The sequence below is a fragment of the Nelumbo lutea genome, chromosome 1 (assembly GCF_056320005.1).
Source record: "Nelumbo lutea isolate HS-2025 chromosome 1, American lotus-T2T, whole genome shotgun sequence".
Classification (NCBI taxonomy): Eukaryota; Viridiplantae; Streptophyta; class Magnoliopsida; order Proteales; family Nelumbonaceae; genus Nelumbo; species Nelumbo lutea.
Genome location: NC_142684.1, coordinates 64,209,969 through 64,236,256, shown reverse-complemented (window position 1 = coordinate 64,236,256; position 26,288 = coordinate 64,209,969). Strand labels below are relative to the sequence as shown.

Here is a 26,288-nt window from a genome sequence, read left to right as displayed (position 1 = left end):
GTTCCCGCTTCTACTCTATTTCCGGTGAGCTGGTTCGAGGGAGCTCGCCCTCCTGATAGGCTCCCGCTTCTCTATATAGTGCATGGCCAGCTAACAACCTGTAACCAACTTTGAGCATCTTACAGACTATGATTGCTTCCCAATACGTGGACGTCGGGTATACACGAACGTAATGGTTGGTGCCATATGCGTGATTCGTGTGGTGTTCTGGGCTGACACTTGGGCCTGTTGGGCCTGGATTGCTCTGCCTGGGTCTTCTTCTCCACTGGCCTTAACATTCCCGCCTCCTTCAAGAATGAACTTGTCCTCAAGGTCAAGGGTGGGAAACTGCTTCTGAAGTTGGTTATAATCCTCCTACGTGGCATTTTCTTGAGGCAAGCCACGCCATTCGACCAGAGCCTGCTTATGGACCTTACTGTCCTTGCAAACCCAACGTAAATCCTTGATCATCAAAGGCTCGAACATTACTTCTCCTGCCTCTGTGAATTGCGGAGGAGTGGGGCTGATAACATCGGTGGAAGCCAAGCACGACTTCAGGAGGCTGACATGGAAGATGGGGTGTAACCGGCACTCGGCAGGTAAGTGGAGGCGGTAGGCAACAAGCCCAATTCTCTCTGCCACCTGAAATGGGCTGAAGTATCTTGGAGATAGTTTCTAGGATGCCCTCCTCACCAGAGAGGCCTGCTTATACGGTTGGAACCGTAGATAGACCCAGCCCCCGATAGGGAACTCTAATTCCTGATGCTTCTTGTCATAGGCTAATTTCATTCGTTGTTGGGCTTGTTGTAAATGGAATTTGAGGAGCTTAAGTGTACTGTCTCTCGCCTGTAATTGTGTCTCAACCTTGGCTTCCAATGAAGTACCCGACTCATAAGGCAAGATGGAAGGAGGTTCATAACCGTACAACACCTTAAAGGGAGTCATTCCGGCTGAAACCTGGAACGTGGTATTATACCAACATTCGGCCCAAGGCAGCCACTAGGCCCACTGCTTGGGTCTATCACCCACAAAACATCTCAGGTATGTCTCCAAGCAATAGTTGACCACTTCAGATTGCCCATCCGTTTGAGGATGGTAACTGGTGGAATGCAACATCTGAACCCCTTGAACTGTGAAGTATGCCTTACAAAAAGCACTCATGAAGAGAGGATCCCGATCTGGTTATACGGTTGGAGCCGTAGATAGACCCAGCCCCCAATAGGGAACTCTAATTCCCGATGCTTCTTGTCATAGGCTAATTTCATTCGTTGTTGGGCTTGTTGTAAATGGAATTTGAGGAGCTTAAGTGTACTGTCTCTCGCCTGTAATTGTGTCTCAACCTTGGCTTCCAACGAAGTACCCGACTCATAAGGCAAGATGGAAGGAGGTTCGTAACCGTACAACACCTTAAAGAGAGTCATTCCGGCTGAAACCTGGAACATGGTATTATACCAATATTCGGCCCAAGGCAGCCACTAGGCCCACTGCTTGGGTCTATCACCCACAAAACATCTCAGGTATGTCTCCAAGCAATAGTTGACCACTTCAGATTGCCCATCCGTTTGAGGATGGTAACTGGTGGAATGCAACATCTGAACCCCTTGAACTGTGAAGTATGCCTTACAAAAAGCACTCATGAAGAGAGGATCCCGATCTGGTTATACGGTTGGAGCCGTAGATAGACCCAGCCCCCAATAGGGAACTCTAATTCCCGATGCTTCTTGTCATAGGCTAATTTCATTCGTTGTTGGGCTTGTTGTAAATGGAATTTGAGGAGCTTAAGTGTACTGTCTCTCGCCTGTAATTGTGTCTCAACCTTGGCTTCCAACGAAGTACCCGACTCATAAGGCAAGATGGAAGGAGGTTCGTAACCGTACAACACCTTAAAGAGAGTCATTCCGGCTGAAACCTGGAACATGGTATTATACCAATATTCGGCCCAAGGCAGCCACTAGGCCCACTGCTTGGGTCTATCACCCACAAAACATCTCAGGTATGTCTCCAAGCAATAGTTGACCACTTCAGATTGCCCATCCGTTTGAGGATGGTAACTGGTGGAATGCAACATCTGAACCCCTTGAGCTGTGAAGTATGCCTTCCAAAAAGCACTCATGAAGAGAGGATCCCGATCTGTTAAAATGGACTGTGGTGTTCCTTGCAAGGTTTAAATTGTCGATGTTGATGGAAATGTCGCTTACCAAAATATAGGACATATGTCGGAAATGTCGGAAATGTCGAGGGGAAATGTTGTAAAAATTAGAGACATTGTGGAAATATTATGAAATATGTGGAAATATGCAGAGACATTTTGTAAAATGATAAAAGGAGCATTAATACATATTTCTAGACTATTATCTTATTCCCAACCATTATATAAAGCTAAGAAACTAAGATCAATAACAAAGTAGTGAATGACGATTTACTGATTTATTATGCATTTTGATGTTTTTACAAGGTTATCTGATATTTTCTTTTCTTATTTTTAATTCTGATTTATTATAAATTCTAATATATTTATTTCACACTAGTAAATAGAAATACATTTATTCTGATTTTTAAATATTAAAGCTATAATACATTATGTTTTATTATAAATTTAATAAACTGATTCTCCTTTTTGTAGTATTATGATTATGATAAATTCTGATTTCTTATAAAACATAATGAATTTATTATGATTTTTAATACTAAATTTATAATAAATTATGATTTAGTATAAAATTTATTAAATTTATTCTGATTTTTTATATTAAATGTAGAATATGGTTTATTATAAAATTTAATAAACATTTTCTGATTTTAATAAATATTTTAAAAAATACTAACTAGTTAATATTTTATTACTTGAAAAATATTTTATGTTTTATATTATAAAGTAATTAATTTATTCTTTTGTTTTTATATTTTGTTAATTTTTTTTTATAAATATTTTATTTGAAATATTAAATAGAAATTATTAATGGAATAATCTATATTAATATACTGTATTATATTATTATAATATACTAATATATTATATTTTTAATGTACATTAGTGGACATCCTGTCGACATTAGTCGACATCTTGTTGACATAATAGGAAAAACTGTTTTTTTTTTTTGGTTATTTGGACCGATTTGGTCGACATTTCCGAAATATAGGAAATGTCGACCGACATAATGTAATTTTTGTATTACCATCCATTTTCATGTCGGTGAGCCTTGACATCGACATATATCGGGTGACATTAGCGACATTTGAAACCATGGTTCCGTGGAGCTTGGCTACTTCTTGAATGTAAGCCTGGGCCATTGTGGTTGCTGATTGAGATCGAGAGAGGCTTATAAAGTGAGCATATTTACTCAGTCAGTCCACCACCACCAGCACCACTGATTTCCCTTGGGACATGGGTAACCCAGTTATAAAGTCCATGGTGACAGTCCATGGTGACTTCTTCCCACACCCTCTCCGGAATGGGTAGAGGTTGCAGTAACCCGACTGAAGTCTGGGTGCTATATTTCTGTTGCTGGCAAATAGTACATCGGGCCACAAACTCCTGAACCATTCATTTCATACCCTTCCAATAGTAGTGGGTTGCCAATCGTTTGTAGGTGCGGAGAGCTCCTGAATGTCCTCCTTGGGCTGAGTTATGGAATAGCCGAAGCAACTCTTGATGATATTTGGATTCTCTCGACACCACCATACAGCCCTTGTAGTAGAGAACTCCATTCTGGACTGTGTACCTTGGGGCCTATGTAGAATCCTCAAGGATCCGGGCCCGAATTTGGGTTAAATTAGGGTCGTCCTGGGCTTCTTGCTTTAGTTGTGTAGATAGTGGGTAATTTGGTCGTGACAAGCCCATTATGTGAAAGTTATTAGCTCTGGAGAGTGCATCCACCACCACATTAGAGGGCCCAGTCTTGTATTCAATAGTAAAGTCGAACCCCATTAACTTGTAGGCCCACTTATGTTGGCTAGAGTCCAAAACTCGCTGCTCCAGTAGGTGCTTAATGCTGCGGTGGTCCGTCCTGTCAATAAACCTTCGGCCCAGAAGATATGCTCTCCATTTTTGAACTGCCAGAGCAATGGCCATGAGCTCCTTCTCGTAAGTGGACTTAGCTTGAGCTTGTGGAGAAAGAGCCTTGCTGAAGTAGGCCAAGGGTCGGCCCTGCTGCATCAGAACTTCACCTATGCCTTTACCTGAGGCATCAGCCTCCACTATAAACTCCAGATCAAAATCAAGAAGGGCCAATGTAGGTGGGGTGGTTACAGCTTCCTTGAGTGCCTGAAAGGCTTCTTTAGCTTCTTGATCCCACTCGAAGGAGTGCTTCTTCAACAATCGTGTGAGAGGAGTGGCAAAAACCCCATATCCTTTAATGAACCGACAGTAATAACCCGTTAACCCAAGGAACCCCCTAGAGCCCGTGGAGAGCTGGGTGCCCTGGAGACCATGCAATTAATCTTCTCTGGGTCGGTGCATACCTGTCCTCCAGAAATGATGTGCCCCAAGTAGCTGATCTGGGTCTATCCAAACGAGCACTTTGAGGGATTAGCGAACAATTGATGCTGTCGTAGTAGGCTTAACACACACTGCAAATGTTCCAAATGGGAGGCCCAACTTGAACTGTAAACAAGTATATCATTGAAGAAAACAAGGACAAATAGGTGCAGATAAGGTTTGAAAATTCCGTTCATGAGTCTTTGAAATGAGGAGGGGGCATTAGTCAGCCCAAAGGGCATCACTAGGAACTCAAAATGCCCATCCGAGGTTCTGAACGCAGTTTTGTGGATGTCTTTGGAGTGGTCCCGGATCTGATGGTAGCCTGACCGAAGGTCCACCTTAGAAAAGTATTTAGCTTGGCCCAACTCATCAAATAGCTCTTCAATCAGAGGTATGGGATACCTATCCTTGACCGTGATGTGGTTCAAGGCTCTATAGTCCACACAGAATCTCCAACTACCATCTTTCTTCTTATCAAAATTACTGGGGAGGAAAATGGGCTGCTGCTGGGCCGGATCAAACCTTTGTCTAACATCTCCGTCACCATATGCTCCACTTCAACTCTCTGGTAATGGGGGTAGCAGTAGGGTTTGACGTTGGCAGGTGGGGCTCCGGGTTGGATGGGAATCTAGTGATCATGGGCTCGAGTGTGTGGCAATGAGGGAAGGTTCTTGAAAAATGTCAGAGTAGGTCTGTAGTAATAGTTGGAACTGTAGGGTCTGGCTTGGGGATGGGCTAGTGTTTCCTGTGAGTGGAGTGACATTGGGCCCAGTGGGCATTGAGCCCATGCTCATTAGTAGTGGAATAGAGTCTTGTTGACAGGACTTAAGAACCACCTCCAAACTGTTAGCGGTTATGGGTTGGGCCTTAATCCACTTTAATATATAGGAACTCCCCTCGTAAACTGCATAGTCAAATCAGTCCAGTTACACACCACAGGGCCCAACAACTGTAGCCATTGTATGCCCAAGACAACATCTGCCCCTGTGAACTCTAACAGATGTAGATCCACTTTAAATTGGTACCCCTGAATCCTTAATTCTACTGATTTGCACCTCCCATCACAAGTGATTTGGTGGCCATTGGCCACGTTGACTGCAAACGAAGAGACAGGTTCTATCATTAACCCAAGTTGTTTGGCTAATCGGGGAGTAATGAAATTCAGAGAGCTTCCACTGTCACTCAAGACAGCCACTCTCTTCCCTGATATCAGCCCTTGTACTTGCATGGTTCTTGGGACCTGGTAACCAGCTAGGGCTTGAAGGGATATAACACAGTATTCTATCTCCGGTACCACCTCCATCTGCTGAACCCCCAGGTCACTGGTTTGGGTTTCAGATTCATCCTCTCCTTCTACTTGTAGAAAATACACACGTTGGGCCTTACATTTGTGGCCTGGAACGAATTTTTTGTCGCAATTATAGTAGAGGCCTTTCTCCCTGTGGGCCTGCATTTCCGTCCAAGATAGTTTCCGGTAAGGGAGAGTCAGAGCTCCAGCCCACTTGTAAGGTGGAGCTGGTAAGGGAATTGGCTTGAGGGTAGCGGTGGTTGGGGTTGGAAGTAGAGGCCCAGGTTTCGAATCAGTCTTGGGATAGGGTCCTTTCTGAATTAGGCCCGCCTGAGGCCCAATAGGCCTCCCTAATTTCTTAAGGTTGTCCAATCTCTCCTGAAGCTTAGCCAATCCCACTGCTGCCATCAGGGTGGTCGGCTGCATGGTGTTCACCTCTATTCGGATGTTTTCCCTTAAGTCCCCTATGAAACACCCCACCAGAGCGGCCTCCAGCCAGCCGTGAACCTGGGTGGCCAACCTTTCGAATTCGTTCTGATACTCCCTCACTGTTCCCGTCTGTCTTACCCGAGAGAGTGACTCATTGAAATTTTCATAACCAGAAGGACCGGACCTCACACGTAAGGCTTCGGTTAGGTCTAACCAGGTGGTCTGAGGATGGGTCTTACGGTACCATTGGTACCACATAATAGCCTCACCATCCATGTGTATGGCGGCAATGGAGACCCTCTGATCTGCTGGGGTCTCATGGAATTCAAAGTATCATTCGGCCCGATAAATCCAAGGAATGGGATCATCACCTGAGTAAAGAGGAAAATCGATTTTGGCAGCCTTGACTGGAAATGCTCCTCCTCGCCTAACACCGCTGCTGCTAGATCTTTCAACATCCGTGGGTCTGGAAGCTGATGACATCCGTTTGAACTGACCTACCAAAGCTGAGAGGGTCTCTTTGATTTCTCTCAACTCACTAGTAGTCTGCCGCACTTCTCCTTCGATGCGCTTGATCCTTTCTTCTGCAGATGAGAACCTGGTGGTTGGCATCGCAGCAAGGCTCTGATACCAGTTGATAGGTTCCCACTTCTACTATGTTTCGGGTGAGATGGTTTGAGGGAGCTCGCCCTCCTGAAATGGATGGGAGATTGGAGACGAGAGGGAAAGAGAGAGAGAGTGAGAGGGAGGGAGAGATAGGGAAAGAAATATCAAGGAATTATTCACTGTTCTTTCATGCATTTGCTGATTGGCCTATATAGTGCATGGCCAGCTAACAACCTGTAACCAACTCTGAGCATCTTACGGACTATGATTGCTTCCCAATATGTGGACGTCGGGTATACACGAATGTAATGGGTGGTGTCATACGCGTGATTTGTGTGGTGTTCTGGGCCGATACTTGGGCCTGTTGTGCCTGAATTGCTCCGCCTGGGTCTTCTCCTCCACTGGGCTTAACAGATGTGAATGCTACTATCATAATGGACTCCTTTCTTGTATCATGTGCAATTTAAATAGGTTCTTATACGTACTATGTTATCTGCTGCTTATTTTTATTTAGTGTTTTTTCTTGTACAAATATACGATCTGGCCAATGGAACAAAGTTTACAGCATTAGTTGCATAAGTAATGAACTATTTTATTGCTATCTTTTATGTTTTCTTTCTACATGTTTTCCCTTCAGTGTTTGATAATGGAAGCAACTAAAGTAATTTGTTTTTTTTCCTCATCTTCCTGTAGTCACTCAACTAATGTATGCATTTTGACTATATGTGAAAATTATAGGCGGTTTTAGCTTTGTATGCTGCAAGACAAACATCAGGAATTGTTGTCAATATTGGTTTCAACGTCACATCCATTGTTCCAAGTGAGTTATTTTGTTTTTTATTGTTGGCTTATATTTTTTGGACATTGATATTTCAATGGATGGTTCGGACTCCATCTAACCTATTAAGATAACAATTTGAATTCTTATATGATCAGTTGCACAGAGTATATGACATGTAAATTTAATAATAAGAGTGTAAATCAGGATACACTTAGAATTGGAAACCAAGAGATAACTCAATGTGACCATTTCCAGTACCTTAGTTCAATAATTCTTCATAACAAGGGAGAGATTAAGGAGGATGTCATCTAGAGAATTAAAGCAGGTTGGGAAAATGGAGGGGTGCATCTGCACTTTTTTGTGATAGGAGAACACCACTAAGATTATGGAAAATTCTATAAAACAGTTGGAAGGGCAGCTATGTTGTATGGAGCAGAGTGTTGGGCAGTCAAGAAACGACATGTTCAGGAAATGAGTGTGGAAGAAATGCAAATGCTAAGATGGATGAGTGGAAAAACTAGAAAGGATAGGATCAGGAATGAAGCCATCCGTAGAAACCTAGGAGTAGCTCCAATAAGTGATAAAATGAGAGAGAGTGGGATGGTTTTAAAGACAACAGATTGACTAGAAGAAGTGATTTGTTACAAGTGGAAGGGGCTAGAAGATCTAGTGGTAGACCAAAAAGGACATGGGCGGTAGTAAGAAACGATTTAAATACTAAGAATTTAATAGTGGATATGGTTTTAAAGAACAGATTGGCGAAACAGGATTCATGTAGCTGACCCCATATAGTTGGGAGTTGGGACAAGGCATGGATGGTGATGATGATGATGATTAAATTTACTGTTTGTGTGCCATTTATCATTTGGGTTTTGCTTTTCTGTTTTGCTGGTTCTTAACTTTTATTGAGTTGCCTTGGTGGACAGGCATGGTTTTTGGCCTCTCCACCCTTTGAAGGACTTGTGTGTTTCACTTCTTTTATTCATTTCAAATATAAACTTTCTTATTGTTCATAAGAAAATTGATATACTATCATGCTGCAGTATGCTGTCTTGTTTCTATGATCTTTAAGACTGATTTAATCTCAACGTGTTTTTTTTTTTTTGAAATTTTTTTGGGGTAATAAAATAAAATTTATTAAAAGGAAAAAAGAAATTACAAAGGAGAGTGACTAGTAGTTGCTTGGAAGAGAAAAGAATAAACAAACTTCAATTCCCACACAAGCACTCCACCCAACTGAACCTCAACAAAAAAAACCAGCAGAACCCAGAAGCCCAACAAACGACCAAAAACAGCCCCCATAACAACCACAAACAGCCCAAACCTAACTCAAACTCAAAGACGACACAAACAAAACCACATCAAACCCCACAAGAGTAACACCCTCTCTCAACAAAACCAACACCAAAACCACCCTCAAAAACTATGACCTTTAAACCACTGGACCACTAAAAGCTTCTTGAGGCTTTCTTAATCATTGAAACCTTCTTGTTTGGTCTTAATCCCAAAGAGACCCACTTTTAGTCTAGCAAAAGCCTTTGAAACCAAGACATCTTGATGTTTTCTCTGTTTTTTAAGTCTTCTACTTGCTAAAGCATTTTTCCTTGTTGGAGTTGACAGTACAGGGGTATTTTGGTATTTTGGTTTATCTAGTTAGAAGTGAAATGTCTGTTTTATTCAAATTTAAGTTATGTGTCCCATCACTTGTAAGGGACAATACTGCCTTTTGTAACTCAACTTATTCATTATAAATACAAAGTGGGTCGACTAGACAGAGCGACTTTTTCTCTTCTAGCGGAACCCTTCTTCTTCATACTACAAACCAAGAACTGAATAGGATCAAGCTACCTATTTACATGGTATCAAAGCAATACGAAACCAGTTCTTTTTTTTTTTCTCATCGCACTTCATCTTCCTGGGATCGCCGCCATCCATATCAGTTTTTTTTAATATCTCCTAGACAGATAGGAAGTTCGATAAAGGGCCAAAAAGGAGTGGTCATTTTTTGTTCTTGGAGGTAAATATGCCTCCGGTTGCTGTGGTGGTGGTATACTAGATACCCTCTATTCGATGGTACGAAGAAGGCTGGTAGTGGACAGGTGTGAACAGAAATCTCTATTCGACTAGTAGTGGGCTGCGGCTACTTTCTTTTGGTCTGGATATCATTTATGTGGTAGTGTGAATTGATAGGTATGCTTATAAGCTTCTTTTCCTTCTGTTTATACCTGGATGTGTGAGTTGAAAGTAGGGTTTTCGAATGCTGAATTCATGACAGCAGTAGTTGGTCACATTTATAGTCTGTTGAGTAGTGTGTGGTGTGGTGCTGAATAGTAGAAGGTGACTACTTTGTCTATGATAGTGATATTCCTTTGTGAAGTGAGGTGAATCAGTTAAGATGGCATCATCTGGAGATGAGAGTGACAATAAAACAGGTGTTATGATTTCTCCAGATTACTTAAATGTTCAAATGCCATCTATTAAGTTGAATGGTGAGAACTATGTGCCATGGGCCAAATTTGTGGAATTGTTTCTAGAAGCCAAGAAAAAGGTAAAACATGTGAGAGAGGAGAAACCCCCTTCCGATTATCTAGGGTTCAATGATTGGGAACAGGAGGATGCACAAATCATGACTTGGTAGTGGAATAGCATGGAACCTAAAATTAGTGTGAATTTTATGCTCCTAGACAGGTAAAGAAATTTGGGACCATGCTAAGAAACTTTATTCTGGCCAAGATAATACCACTAGGGTATATCAGCTTTATCAAGAGTACTTTAATCTGAAGCAAGGTAACCAAAGCTTGGAGGAATACTATGCAAGTATGAGAAATATCCGTAATGAGCTTAATGTATATCATCCTCTGACTCTGGATGTTCAGGTTCAACAAAAACAGCGAGAGCAACTTGATGTGACAAGGTTTTTGGTAGGTCTGAAGGCTGAATATGAACCGGTTTGAGCACAAATATTGGGGGGGTCTGCCCTCCCCTTGCTTGAAGAAGTGTTTTCCCACCTTCAGAGGATATCTATTGATTCTACAAAGTCTTCTTCCCTCTCGGACATATCTGGTTTTGTGGTGACTAGAGGGGGAGGTCGTGGAAATAGAGGTGGTGGCCATGGGTTTCCAGGGAACCAAGGTGGTCCTATGTTTAATCGTTCTAGTGGTCGCAGTGGAGGTTGAGAGTCAGGGGGAGGTCATGGTAGAGGAAGAAGTAATGCAACTAGAAAATGCACATATTGTGGATTAGAGGGGTACATTATTAATTTCTGCTATGATTTACATGGTCCACCCAACACTTGGGCTAACCATGCTGTGACTAGTGGCAGTGGTACAGTTAGTGAAAATAAGAAAACTGATCAGACTCCCTCCACATCTACTGGTGCTTCTGGGAAGGAGATGGTGAGTGTACCATGTGAGGTATATGAGAAGTTCCTTTAGACATCCTCTCAACAGAACACAACTACGCTTGCCCATTCAGGTATGGCTTGCTTGGCTTCCAAACCTTCATATTGGATCATTGACTCTAGAGCCTCGGGTCATATGTCTGGGACTCCAAATGTATTTTCTTCACTTTCTCAGTCTTCTACATCCCAAACAGTTACCCTTGCTAACGGCTCTACATCTCCCATTTGTGGTGTTGGTGATGTTGATCTTACCTCCTTATCTTTATCATCTGTTTTATATGTTCCCAAGTTCCCTTTCAACCTTATGTCTGTTAGTAGATTAACCAAGTCACTTAATTGTTCTATAACCTTTTATCCCTCTTCTTGTGTGTTTCAGGATCTCAAGACAGGGATGAAGATTGGTGGAGGTTATGAGGCAGGTGGATTGTATTACCTTGATGGTGGTGGCCTGCCAATAACATTTTAGTTGTCTCTTAATCCTCTCCAATGGCATTGCAGACTTGGCCATCCATCTCTCAAGGCTCTGAAGTTGCTGGTTTCGTCCTTAAGTCATCTTTCATCGTTGGATTGTGAGTTGTGTCAGCTTGGGAAACACCATAGAGTCTCTTTTAGTCCGAGTTAATAGTCGTGTCTTGAGTTCTTTTTCTTTAGTTCATTCTGATGTTTGGGGTCCAAATAAAGTAGTGTCATACAATGGTTATAAGTAATTTGTAATTTTTGTTGATGACTTTTCAAGGATGACATGGCTCTATCTTATGAAAGATTGCAATGTATTGGTCTCTCTTTTTCAAAAATTTTATGCTGAAATGCATAGCCAATTTGGAATTCATATTCAAATTCTTCGCTCCGATAATGCAAAAGAGTACACCTCAACACCATTTCAGCAATACTTAGAGCACCATGGAATAATTTATCAAACTTCTTGTTTCTACACCCCACAACAAAACGGTGTGGCTGAACGGAAAAACCGACACCTACTTGAAACTGCTCAATCCATTATGCCTAATATGAATGTCCCAAAGCGTTTTTGGAACGATGCTGTCCTAACATCAATTTTCCTCATCAATCAGATGCCCATGTCTATCCTTGGAAGTCAATCCCCTTTCTCAGTTTTGTTTCCCACTCTGTCTCTGTTTCCTCTTTCCCCGAGAGTCTTTGGGTGTGTTTGTTTTATTCAAAATTTGGGGCCTGGTTTAGACAAGTAAGATGCACATGCTACTAAATGCATCTTCCTTGGATACTCCAGGACTCAAAAAGGGTATAAGTGATATAACCCTAACTCTCATAAGTCATTTGTGTGTTTGGATGTCACTTTCTTTGAATTAGTCCCATTTTCTCGAGTATTGAGGTCCCTTCTCCTTCCCCCGTGGTTCCACTTCCTATTCCAGTTGAGGACCCCCCCCTCCCCGTGGTTCTTGTTCCTTCCCCTCCCTCTCCCGTGTAGGTTACTACTGAGAAGTCACCAATCCGACAAGTGTATACTCATAGAAGAGCACCAGCCCCTCCTCCAATTCAGTCCTCGCTGACAGATCCTGTGGTTGCACCTCCTCCTTCAGACCTTGATCTTCTTATTAAATTGCGGAAAGGTAAACATAGTTTTACATCTCATCCTATTTCTCGTTATGTTTCAGTTGCTCACCTTTTTGCTTCCCATCACCATTTTATATCCATGTTATCCTCTGTTTCCACTCCCAAAACTGTCCAGGAAGCTCTTACCTCTCCAGGGTGGCGACAAGCAATGGAAGAGGAATTGTTTGCTTTATAGCACAGTCACACGTGGGAACTTACTACTCTCCCTCCTAGTAAGCATGTTGTTGGGTGTAAGTGGGTCTACACAGTGAAGTATCTTCCAGATGACAGTGTGGAATGATTAAAGGCCAGGTTAGTGGCCAGGGGATATTCTCAGTTGTATGGTGTGAACTATATGGAGACATTTTCTCCTATGGCCAAAATTGGCTTAGTTCGGGTATTGATTTCATTAGTAGCAATGTATGACTGGCCTCTCTTGCAACTTGACATCAAGAATGCCTTCCTGCGCAGGGACCTAATTGAGGAGGTATATATGGAGCAACCACCAGGGTTTGTTGCTCAGGGGGACGATGGTAAGGTTTGTAGAATTAAAAAGGCAATTTATGGGCTGAAACAATCTCCACGTGTGTGGTTTGGTAGATTCAGTGAAGTAGTGAAGAACTTTGGGATGAAACTGTGTCAGATAGATCATTCTGTGTTCATCCATGACTCAAAATAAAGGGAAAATCTTGCTAGTGGTGTATGTGGACGATATTGTCATAACTGGGAGTGACAGTAATGGGATTGACAGGTTGAAGAACTTCCTACAAGATCACTTCAACACGAAAGATTTGGGTAAGCTGAAATCTTGGGAATAGAAGTTGCAAGGTCAAGGCATGGAATTAACTTATGTCAAAGGAAACGTGTCCTTGACCTGCTTGAAGAAACGAGGTTGTTAGGTGCCAAACCAGCCGAGACACCTATGGAACCAAATGCTAAGTTGAGTGTTGATGCAAGTGAAGAGTTTGATGATCCTAGAAGGTACAGGAGGTTGGTGGGAAAATCAAACTATCTGACTATCACACGACCATATATATCATTTGTTGTAAGTATGGTGAGTCAGTTTATGCAACATCCTTGGATTCCTCACTAGGAAGCAGTTCTAAGAATTATTAGGTATTTGAAGGGTGCTCCAGGTCGTGGTCTACTATACAAAAGTGGAGGAACTCTTGAGATAGAAGGTACAAATGCTGATTAGGTTGGTTCTATGTCAGACAAGAGATCAACTACAAGATATTGTACCTTCCTTGATGGCAATCAGGTAACTTGGAAGAGCAAGAAGCAAACAGTTGTGGCAAGAAGTAGTGCAAAAGTTGGGTACAAGGCTATGGCTCATACTACATGTGAACTAATATGGTTGAAGAATTTGTTACAAGAGATGGGGTTCTCAGTTGACAGACCCATGAGGTTATACTATGATAATCAATCTGCTATACACATCTCTTCTAATCCAGTCTTCCATGAAAGAACAAAGCATATTGAAGTCGATTGCCACTTTATGAGAGAAAAAGTGATCAGTGGAGTGATAAATACATCTCATGTGAGCTCAGGAAAACAGTGGGCAAATCTCTTTACAAAGGGGCTGTCTCGGGGCAGAGTAGATTACATATGTGACAAGCTGGGACTATATGACATATACTCTCCAGCTTGAGGGGGAGTGTTGGAGTTGACAGTACAGGGGTATTTTGGTCTTTTGGTTTATCTAGTTAGAAGTGAAAGGTCTGTTTTATTCAAATTTAAGTTATGTGTCCCATCACTTGTAAGGGACAATACTGTCTTTTGCAACTCAACTTTTTCTCTTCTAGCCAAACCCTTCTCCTCTTTCTTCTTCTTCTTCTTCTTCTTCTCCTCCTCCTCATACTTCGAACCTAGAACTGAATAGGATCAAGCTACCTATTTACATTGCTTAACTCCAATGAACAAGAAGGGTTCTCATTACTCCTTTCCAGTTCCAGAACTGGACATCAACCATTCCTGCATCTTCTTCACTATCAGCTTCTTCCGGTCTAGTTGTAGTTAAGTCATTGTAGCCCTCATGAAACAATGGTGTATGCGCTTAAAGATCTCCAACATTCTCCCTTACGGGCATCTTGTAGCGCTCCTCCAACTCTTGAAACAACTTTCTCATAAATGGTTCACCTTTCAACGCAAACAAACCCAAGGTTTTACCCACATCTTCTGCCACATCAACCACTTTGTTCAAGCCAATGGCCCTGTCAATACATGGGTTTCATCAATATAAGATTCCTCCTCGGTTCACTTAAACTCTCAGCTTCGTCAGAAGATCTATCATCATCCTGGATTTTTTTTCCTTCTGTTAAAGGTCTTGTTCGATAAGTTTTCTTCCTTATATAAACCTTAGAACAGGAATCAGACAGCATTTTCCTTTTATTTCCTCTCCTTTCTTTATCTCCACCTATTTCTACATATTCAGGGACAATCGTAACAGGGTGGAGCCCCTCTTCTGAGTTTTCCTCTGTCCTTTCCAAGTTGAAAAGTTTTCCAGGATCATCCTAAAATCTGAGAATTGTCCGGCTGCTCTTTGCTTTCTAAGTCCACTACTTTATCCAACTCCAGATCTTTTTCTCCCCCAATCCAAAACAATACCATTGTTTCCTCTCCTTTCTTTAACTCCACCTCTTTTAGCACCTATAGAGTCACCCGAAATAGACTGGGCCCTAGCTTCTGAGAATTCCTGACAGATCATTAAGTCTTCCACATCTTCCCCAAGGGTTGGAAGGTTACTCAGTATCCCTTCTCTTTCTAAAATCACTGAAGCAACCAATTCTGCTTCTTTTTCACCCCTAAAGAGGGTATATTTCTTTATCTGCCTTTTTTCCATCCTTTACTTCAAAAAAAAACTCAAAAGCTTGAAAAGACTTGCCTCTTGTGGCAGTTTTTTTCCGCCAAGGCACATTGATTTCTAAGAATATTCTCAATCAGTTCCTTTTCTGCTTCGAATACACACTTAGAACCAGTCTCTGTCACTCCAGAACTAGAAGAGAAATGTCCATCCTTCGAACTTCTGCTTTTTATTTGCAGGTTTCTCCTTTATCCTTTACTGTCAGAGAGCTCCTCTCTTCCTCTTCTTGCTCTTGGACCAAAGCAAGACTGTCTTCATTTGAATAAAGTACTTTGTCACAAAACACTTGTAATCCACTCTAAGTTCATTTGCAACCCCAACTCTTTAACAGAGCAAAAATAATTACTCGTAAAGAAAACAAAGGGTTAGAGCCCCAACCTGGGCCAAAATTAGAAATAGGCTAAGACCCACTCGGTCCAACCTCACTCACTTCTTTTTCCTTTTTGATCCAAGAGGGTGGGAGTCACATTCAAATCTTCAGTCAACACTAAAATCCTTGCGAATTAGATGTTCTTTCACCTCCTAACACAGAAGCCCCCAAATGTCTAACATAGGAGAAACTTGATGTCTCTATTCACCACTCGCCCACTTCTCTCTGTCCCTAACATCAGGTTCAAGATGAGCAAACCTACCTACCAAGCAACAACTCAAGAACTCCAACCGATCCTCAACCCTCCCAAGATCTCTCACATAAACTCCTTTTTTCACCATTGTTCGTTGTTCACTTCACTATTACTCTGTTATTCTCGATCAACTGCTGGGTTTACTGGTTGGCATTGTGAACGTGTGGTAATTTAATTTTGAAAAAGTAATCTTATGTATTTCATTTATAGATCAGAAAGATACATCAGCATCCATGTTCACCAAGGCACTACAATTCTACAAATGGGAATGTACTAAAAGAAACTAACAAGAATTTATATTTGTGAAAAAACATTGTCCACACAAAAAGAGTGAACTATAATTGGATCCCCTTGAACTTGGTATGAACCGACAACCATGAACACAAAATACTTTAGACTTCCCTTATTAGCTCTTCCTTGGAGCTGACTCTATCATCAGGAATATGTACATTCCTCTCACTTCATATTGTCCAAATCACAACCAAAGTTAAAAGTATCGATACATCCAATATGCACGAACAAGTGTATCAGGTGTTCCGATATCTAACTTTTTTTATTTATTTTTTTCAAAATTGCTTCAGGGGGGTCAGTTTTAGGACTGCCTACACCCCTTAGGTAGTTGCAAAGCAAGTGTTGAAATCTAGGTTTTCTTGAAGAAAAGAAAAGAGGAAGAATGTGCTGAGAGGTGTGTGTGTGTGTGTGTTACTGTTCACACCCTCAAAAAGCTCTCTATATTTTGAAACAGGAAAATTACAAGGAAGCCCCTACTTGGGCGCCCAAATACACAGAATACAAAGAGATGAGGAAAAGACTAAAAACACCATTGCCTAAACATTCTCAAAATGGGATTTTGGGGGCCTGCCGATATGATGTGAAAGCTTGGACCTTGATCACTACTAAGGGGATCATTCCCTAGATAATGCTGCCTCTTTTATTTAATTCCCCTAGGCACCAAGTATGCAGATTATTTGGAGTATGGATTAAAATATCGATTAACTTGATACCCAAAGTTGGGTATTGGTGTGTATTGACACGATTGATTTCCATTTTTTCTTTACTTTTTAAAAAAATTATTGGTGTTAGAGGGATGTCATTTGTCATTCCAAAGCTTTAAAACCTTTAAAAGTCTTTTGTATCAGACTATCATGTATCCGTGTGTATTTGGATTCATGATATGGATACAATACACCCAATACGGGGTGTATCGTATTGATATTTTAATCCTTGGTTTGGAGGATGTTTTGCAGTGCCAAAAGAAATAATAAAAAGGATGATATGAACTTTCTGTGACGTCTGAGCAAGGCACACAGTTGCTGTGTTTAGGCCACTTCTGAATTGGGTGTATCGTATCAATATTTTTAATCCTTGGTTTGGAGGATGCTTTGCAATCCAAAAAAGAAGAAAAAAGATGATACGAAGTTTCTGTGACATCTGAACAAGGCAAACAGTTGATGTGTTAAGGCCACTTTTGAGGAGAGTGAGAGAACCCAAATCTTTGTTGTGAGGAAGGGGCTGTTGAAGGAGGGTTCAACTCTCTCTCTCTCTCTCTCTCTCTCTCTCTCTATATATATATATATATATATATATGTGTGTGTGTGTGTGTGTGTGTGTGCATGCATGTGTCTGTATGTGTAATTGTGCAGTTCCTGTGCATTGAAGTTTTTTCCCCTTTTTAACAGACATCTCTGTTTTATAACAGTTTTACAAGGTAAAGTGAGGCGTGATGTTGGTGTGGAGGTTGTGGGACAGGGAGCTCTAAAGCTTACAGGATTTCTCAGGGAGAAGATGAAACAGAAGAATATGAACTTTGACTCATTATACACAATTCGCACACTGAAAGAGGTATCCATGCTTTTTTTTTTTTTGAGAAAAGAGGTATTCATACTTTTTTGTTTTCACACTTATTCGTGGCCTGTACCTCATGGAAATTCTCTTTTGTTGTTATCGTCATTCATATATAGAAGGGCAATCTTTAATTGGTCTTACTAGAGGATATTAAATGACCTTTAAAATCTGATCCATCCTTGTTTCTTGATGGTTGGAATTTGGAAATAAAGAATTGGTGTATGGAATAACCACATTGGATTGGCTCTATTGTTGGCCTAGGATACTGTAGATTTCACCATTTTTGGAGCTTGCTTGTTTAGCAACTACACAACAATCTTGGAAAAATCTCTTTTTTTAAAAAGGACCATTATAGTTTTCCAGGTTGTTACCAAGAACTTTAAAATATATTTTGATTTTTTGTATTGCACTTAGGGGTATCAATGGTATTTAAAAATCCGATTTCAAATTCAAATTTTGATATAGTCGAATCGAATTAGGATAATTCGAATATCTAATCGGTCGAATTCGGATATCCTATTCATACCAAATAGCTGCTCAGATTCGGATTTGGATATGACCTGATTCGATTCAATAAATATCCGAATTCAACCGCTTATTTAATTCTTATATATAATATATAAAATTTTTAAATGTTTTATATAACTTATATATATAATAATTAAATTATATAAATAATTTATATATTTATATACTTTATATAAATAAAATATTTATTTTACCTAAAATAATTAATTTATATATTTATATACTTTATATAATTAAATTATATAAATAATTTTTTTAATCAGATTCAAATTTGGATATTGCCTGGTCCGTTTCGAATTCAATCCGTTTACACCCCTAATTGCACTTCCCAATTCCCACTTGTGTAACATGGTACATGTTGTAGATGTTGTGTTTAAAATTTAACAGAGAAGGTCTAAAAGGTATTTTCAAAGATCTTTTCTCCCCATGATCTCTTTCCAACTTTAAAGAGGCAAGGACTACGCAAAATCAATGAAGTAAAATTTTTGCTCATTTCCTAGAATAAATGGAGCAAAAAAAATTAAAAGATTGGCTACAGCGTGATTTCCTTTGTGCTTAGCTGAGGACCATGCTGCAGATGGTTTTCTGTAGGCAACACTATCTCAGGGAAGACCAAAAAGGTCATTGGTTTAAGTAGTGAGAAATGATTTGAAGGCCCACATTTAACAATGGAGATGACACTGAATAGAACAGAGTGGCAGTACAGGGTTTGTGTAGCTAACTCCAATTGAGATGAGGCTTATTCTCTGTACACATTTGCTGATGAAATGGTTGCTGCACTGGCCCACAGAAACTATGCTATGTTGCTGCTGATTATGAGACAGAGCTATCCAAAGATACAAACGCTTCATTTGAAGTTGCGGGTGAAGGTTGGTTTACCCTCTCAGAAGAGTGCTTCCAAACAGGAGAGATCTTATTCAAGCCACGAATGGGAGGACTGTAAGCCCTTGTCCTGTTACTTTTTTGTCAGTCTTTAGAAGTTATGGCCTAATATTTTGTCTAGTGACACTTTGTGTTATCAAGTTACTTCCATGTGTCCCATTATCTTACTAGGAAAACCTAATAAGTTGTTTCTATGGAGGTTATTTGCAAATGCACTGTGATCTTTATGCATGATCAGGCTTGATTGATGGCAGAAAAGCCAACTAACCCAAAAGTTTTTGTAATGTCTTTGAAGCTAAAGTCAGGGAATGACAGAAAAGAATTTACTGAATCCTGCAGAAGCCTATTCCTTTTTTATATGTAACTAAGAAACCTTATTAAAAGGAAGAAGGAAAAGGAGAAATCAAAATCTGACTTCCCTCTGTCAACCTGAAATAGAGAAAATAATAAACCAGAAAAGGAAAATAAATAAATAATAAGACAAAGGTTTGATGTGGTTAAGCTTGATATTGTACATGCACAGGAGACAAGAAAAATCACTATTGAGAAAACTGAAGATACACATGCTCAGCCAACTTCTCCATCCTCTCTTGCACTCTCTCAACCCTAGTTTAACTTGAATAATGTGTTTAATAAGCATAATACCTAATTATATCAAAATCACAGCCAGGTTCCTTTCCCTTTCAAAATCAAAGCAGTCTCCTTATTGAAGAAGTGATCCATTCTTGTTTCACAGGCATTGTAGAATGCTTGCAGAGTCCACAAGTATCAATGAGGCACTTTCTAGGATGATGTTTTCAGTTCTGTTCTGAGTACATAATCTTTTTCTATTAATTGCTGCTCTAAGCTCTGGTGCTATGTTTGTTGCTTGGCTGTAAAATCTGGCAAAAGCCCATATTATTTTTTCCAGTGTGTGTGTGTGTGTGTGTGAGAGAGAGAGAGAGAGAGAGAGAGAGTTCAGCATGGTTGCTACTATGCATGTTTCACCTTGCTTTTGCAATTTTGTTGCAGTCTGTTGGTCCAAAAATGGTATGATAAGTTCAATAATTATCCCTTTTCCTCTTTTCCTTTTTCTTTTCAAGGAATATTATTTTAAACTAGCTGGTTTGAAGATCTCATGTGCCATGATGTACAGGCATACAATGGGTTTACATCAGGCTGTAGCACTTTGCATGGATCATTGTCAAGCTGCAGAATTACCAGTTGATGATGGGTGGTTCAAGACCATAGTTTTGGCAGGTGGAACCACGTGCTTACCAGGACTGCCAGGTATTCATCTAAGAATGCCTACCATCCATGTATTTAATACCATAGTTGTTATACATCCACACTTGCAAGGATGATATGTTGTCATATCAAGACGATCAAAGAAATTATATATGAAGGCAAATTGTTGAAGAGATTGAACTGAAACTCCTGATTCATGTCTTAACTGGATTGCAGAGAGGTTAGAGAAGGAGTTACATGGACTTCTTCCCCCATCCATGTCCAATGGAATCAGAGTTCTTCCCCCTCCATATGGTGCAGATTCTGCATGGTTTGGGGCGAAGCTTATCAGTAATGTAAGTAGCTTAGCCACTTAAACAAACAATTCTGTAGATATGTATCCATACATGCATGTAGCATTGCACATCCAACATAAAGAAAATCATCAAATTTTACTATACATAGTTGATATGCAACACTTTCCACAACTTGATTGTAGAGCTCTGTTAAAGCTATGGCTGACTTGGTTCCCCCAACTACAAAACAAGTTTTTAAACTCAAAAGTTGATTGAATACTGATATCTCATTGACCTGGCTGAATCCCTTCCCAATCCACTTCGAGTATGAAGCTTTTGAAACTTGCCTGAATATTATGACCACATATGTTATGAATTGTTCATGCTACCGAAAGAGACCTTGTATATAACCATGGGATAACAATGCTGCAGATTTCTTTCAGCAGTGCAGCCACTTGTGCAATTCATCTATTTTAAGATTGGTTAAAATCTCAACCAATTCTGTGGCTAAAAGTCCACAATACATGCATACTCATGCCATACATGCATATGCAAATGCAAATGTGTATCCAGAGTATGTAACCTATCTCAATCTACTTCATATTGCAAAGCGCAAATTATTTTCCAATAAAACTACTTCTTTCGAGGGGGGTTCAGTCCTTACAAAACTGCGCTTACACCATCCTCACAGCCTTTTTCAGCCGTGCATTGGGAATATCTCCGTACTTGCATCTTTTTATTCATGGGGAGATATTCTCAATACACGGCTGCAAAGGGCTGTGAGGACAGTGTGAGGACCAAATCTAATTTCCTTTCTTTCCTATCAGCTGCATTTATATATAATATATGTTTGTGTTAACACAGCTCAGCACCTTCCATGAGGCTTGGTGCTTGACAAAGAAAAAATTCCGTCAGAAGTCCAGACGTAGCATCATAGGCGCATGGTGACGCATGTAACTCCTGAAGCTCTACAGTTGGTTGCCGGATTCGGGGAGGCGGAAGAAGTTTGCCTAAGAATCTACAAATTGCTTTCTAGATCTTATACATCCCATTTTTTTCTTAATTTTATCCATACATAATTAGTATTGCAAACCCTTTGTAATCAATATTGTAAACAAATACAATGTATGCATTCGCTGTGTTCTGTAAAATGTTAATGTACAATACAGCTTAAATCTGAGAAAGATAAAAGATATGTGTAATAACACGTAACACGTGGCTGAATATAGTTTCATTTTTGGGATGGAGTCTAAAGGGTTTCAATTTCTATGGTTTAAGAGTTGAATAGTTGCTCTGTCTGGTGCTTTTGGTAGCGATCAATTTGTGTGTGTGTGTGTTTTTCCGGGTAATGAGCTTGACAATTTATGATAAAGTGTGCTTTGATTTCAATCAGGTTCAAACTTCAAAGTATCGATACATATCGGCCCCTATGTATCGTGCCAATGGCTTCCTGATACACTCTTTAAGAGTTGTATTGGATCAGACTATGGTTCAGAGGGTAGACGGGCCTTAAATCTACCTTTCTGAACCAATTTAAAAAATAAATAAATACAACCTAAAAAAAGTACCGATACAGGCTGATACGTCCTATCAGCATACCGGCATATCGGCCTGTGTTTATACTTTGAACCTTGGATTCTAAGTATTTTAACTTCTAATACAGCAAAACCAATCAAAAATAAATTGGTCTGTTTATTGAGCTAAAGCAGTAGATTTCTTCATGAAGATGAGCTACACAACCCTCCCTCCCTCCCCCCTTCTTTTGGCATGTGTTCCACACTTCCACTAACCTTAGCTCCCATGAAGTGAGGGGCTGAGGTTTTTAAATTATCATATGTTCACTTTTCACACGCTAGTAGGACACTATATTTATACGTAGGGAACTGGTTTGCCAGACAGAAAGCTCCCTAAATGAACCAGGAATTTTCCACGTGGCAACCGAGTTTGGAGGTAAGATGTAACGATTTTTTTTTTTCCTATTACTTCAACCATTGTCTCTAACTTTGTATTTTGTAAATCAAACTTCAATTTCAGAAGAGAATCCATCACTAGATCGGATGGTTCAAGAAAACTCTTCCGAATCATAATCATTTGAGATGAACGTTGCTGGGACGATTGGATTAGTGCAAGCTTGTTCAACAACGGGTCCCATCAAAGCAAGGGTTTGACAGGAAGGAAACGATTTTGGAACACTTAAAAAGCAGCGAGACAATGGATGAGCAGCAGCCAGACCTAATCGACGAAGGGGAGGAAGGATTTGATGACTTGCTGGTTGGGGTGAAGGCACCGGGAATTCCAGAAAGGCTAATGAATCCACTCCAAAATTATACATATACAAATATATTTATATAAATATATATATTTATGTATGTATGTAAATATGTATGCAAAATATCTATACAAATGTTATATACAAATATGTATGTAACATTTACATCTATACACATATATATGTATAAATGTATATAATTGGGCCGGGTTCGGGCTACTTAAGAGCTAGGCCTAAACCTGGCCCAAAAAATAAAAAAACCTGACTTCTTGGGCCCAAACCCAGCTCAAGAGCCAAAAATCCAAGCCCAGCCCGTGTAAAATTCCGGGTTGGGCCGGTTCGTGCTCAGGCTGGGCCTGCCCAAGTTGCACCCCTACCTAGAGAAGCCATGGAAGAGAAGAAAACTGACAGAAAGGTTGTTTCTGATATGGAAGCAACAACAAAGTTACAAAAATGATATGGTTTCGTAGTGCAGCCAACAGTGTAGTTGTGGTAATAGAAACAATGGTGTTGCTTAGTGAAAGGGAAGGCCTAGGCTAACATGCTCAATCAAGGGAAGGCGTGTATGCGAGAGACGGGAGATTGGGGGTTCGAGTAGCTGTCAGCCCTCGTATCATTTATATTTCATTAGTTGGGGTTGTTTTTTTTTTTTTTCTTGAAATTTTGAAAATAATAGAGGGTAAATTTGATGCTTTGCTTTTTTTTATAAATATTTAACAACGATGACAATTGTCAGAAAACATGGAGTACTTTTAAGACAATATATAAACAAAAGGGTAGAATTAGTCAATTTCCTAAACCTTAGGGATACTTTAAGAAATTTGCCCCCCTCCTTTTTTTTCCTAAACCTGTTCACACTTCACAAGCCTTGTTTCAGGCTTTATACTGTTTCGGGCTTGGGCTTCAGGTCAGGCCCATTAGAATCTTGATAAAAGCCAATCTTGAGCCTAGTCCATGAACATAAGGATTAGTTGAACGCAATAGCTGTTCAACAAGCTGTGGAACTAATGATATCTTTTTACACCAGTAATAAAATACATGGGACCTACAACTATTTAATTTCTCATTGTGGGCCCTATGTACTTTTTCACTAGTGTGGGACATTACCATTGGTTCCATAGCCCACTGAACAGCTATTGCGCTCAGCTAATCCAAATTTCTAATGTAATCTGTTGGATTCATGTTTTCATATAAAAAAAAAAAAGGTTGTATATACATTAATGGTTGAATCTATAGAATAAAAATTAAACAAATGTATCTGCAATGCCTTTTTGTTCTATTAATTCAACCCAATCGCTTCTGGCTAAATCATTTACCCAGGTAAATGCACTTACCTGGGTAAGTCTTTCCCACCCAGGTAAATGCTACCCATGTTTTATTTTCCACGTAAATAAGGCAATGACCATTTTAGCCATAAAAATTCATTATTAAAAGGGGCATTTTTTGTCATATTCAAGTGCTGATAACTTTCCCCCAAGTGGAAAAGTTATTTACCCACCTAAAAGATGGGTATCACTTACCTGATTCACACATAAATCTGAAAAAAAAAAAAAAGTGGACTTCTTGGTTAATAGAAATCAAAATCCCATTAACCAATTTTCCACCCTCTCAAAATCCAAAAAATGAATGTGCCCTTACTGCAAGCAAATCTCTAATTGGGTAATTCAGCAGACAGTTGAATGACCAATGAATGCTGAATAATGACTATTAGTTGGGGGATGGAGGATCCTTCACTTGCTGGATGGGTTAAATTAGCCACCTCATCTCTCCATGTGACTTATACATGGTAAGTGGTTCCTAGATCCTACTCGGTGGATGGCTTAGATTGGGTGACATTATCTTTTCACATGAAGGAAACTATGGATACAATTCAGGTTGCCCAATTTGAAAATTTCCAATCACATCAGGCGCTCATTATATTTGACAAGTGCCCAATCCAAATTGCACCGTGTCACGCAATGCTTTAAACCTACCTACCTTTTTTAGTGGAACAAGCCTACCTACCTGATTGTAAGGCTGAAAATGGATGAGTTTAATCTAATATTTATTCATATACGATTTTGTTTTGTTCATATCAGATTTGGATATCTATTTAACGTTAATTAGATTATATGTGAAAATGCCATCCATTTATCAATCAATTGAAATTTAGTTGCATTTCACTGTGAGATATATTTTAAAGTTCTAATTAAAAATTGTTTGGAATTAAGTACAACTTAAAAATAGATAAAATTATTTTTTATTTACAAATGATGTAGGCGCGTTCGGCAGGCCTGCGGTATGTCGACATGTGACATAGCGCGGAGTCCGCGTCTGGCAGGGTGAAAGTTGGCACCGAGCGTAGGACCAATGGTGTAACCACACGCGGCGAGTTCGGATGATGGCCCTATCAGGGCCAGATTGCATCCTAGATTGCATCCTAACCGTCCACTATCAATCGTTCTTAAGTATAAATAAGGCATGACTCCCCCAAGGTAAATGATCCGAAACTGGAGCCTAGACTCCCATTTTCTCCAACTTTCATGCTCTCCGACTTTCTGGCGACCTCAACCAAATCCCTTGGACCTGTATGCCCTCTTTGCTACGCCCTCACTAACTTGACCGTTGGAGTCCCCACCTTGGGTTATCACTCGAGGCCTCTGGCATTCCCTTCCTCGTAGGTACTTAGCCCCAGCCAACCTCGAGCAGGCATCATCAACCCTCATCCGCAGCACCCTTCGAGCTCCTCTAGCCCTTGGCCTCGACATGCCATTAGATCCATCCACTGGCCATCTCGTATAGGAAGCAGAGCAAGTTTGTTGTGTTGTCCTCGGCCAATCCGAGCATCAACAATTGGCATTGTTGTTGGGGAACCTCTTCTGCATCATTTCAAAGCTCCCCTACTGGAGACTTATGATGGCACCTCGGACCCAGATGAACACCTGGAGAGCTTCCGGGCACTCATGCTCCTATACGGGTATTCTGATGCATTGACGTGTCAAGCCTTCTAGGCGACCTTCAAGGGGGTAGCTCGGTGTTGGTTCTCTGGGCTCCCACCTTGCTCCATCAGCTCCTGGGACCGCCAACCTCTTCCTCGCCCACTTCATTAGTAGCCGACAATGCTAGAAGAATGTCGTCTCACTCATGGTCGTCCGATAGTGACACGACGAGAGCCTGTGGTCCTACATCGATCGCTTCAAGAAAGAACTCAAGGTTTGCGACCATAACCCCATGGTCTCCATGCATGCAGCAATCCAAGGCCCCC

General features: G+C 40.4%; 1 protein-coding gene across 5 annotated transcripts in view; it reads left to right on the top strand.

Annotated features, from left to right (window-relative positions):
• The window catches only part of ARP8 (actin-related protein 8), a 112,388-nt gene extending 90,350 nt beyond the window's left edge, over positions 1-22,038 (top strand). For all 5 annotated transcript variants that reach the window (XM_088966136.1, XM_088966134.1, XM_088966137.1 and 2 more), the window contains 6 exons: positions 7,521-7,602; positions 17,718-17,860; positions 19,182-19,330; positions 20,409-20,542; positions 20,717-20,835; positions 21,640-22,038. In XM_088966136.1, coding sequence (XP_088822262.1) covers positions 7,521-7,602; positions 17,718-17,860; positions 19,182-19,330; positions 20,409-20,542; positions 20,717-20,835; positions 21,640-21,723 — 711 coding nt within the window. In that variant the 3' untranslated portion in view covers positions 21,724-22,038. The remainder of the gene's footprint in view (positions 1-7,520; positions 7,603-17,717; positions 17,861-19,181; positions 19,331-20,408; positions 20,543-20,716; positions 20,836-21,639) is intronic.
• Positions 22,039-26,288: the final 4,250 nt, after the last annotated feature.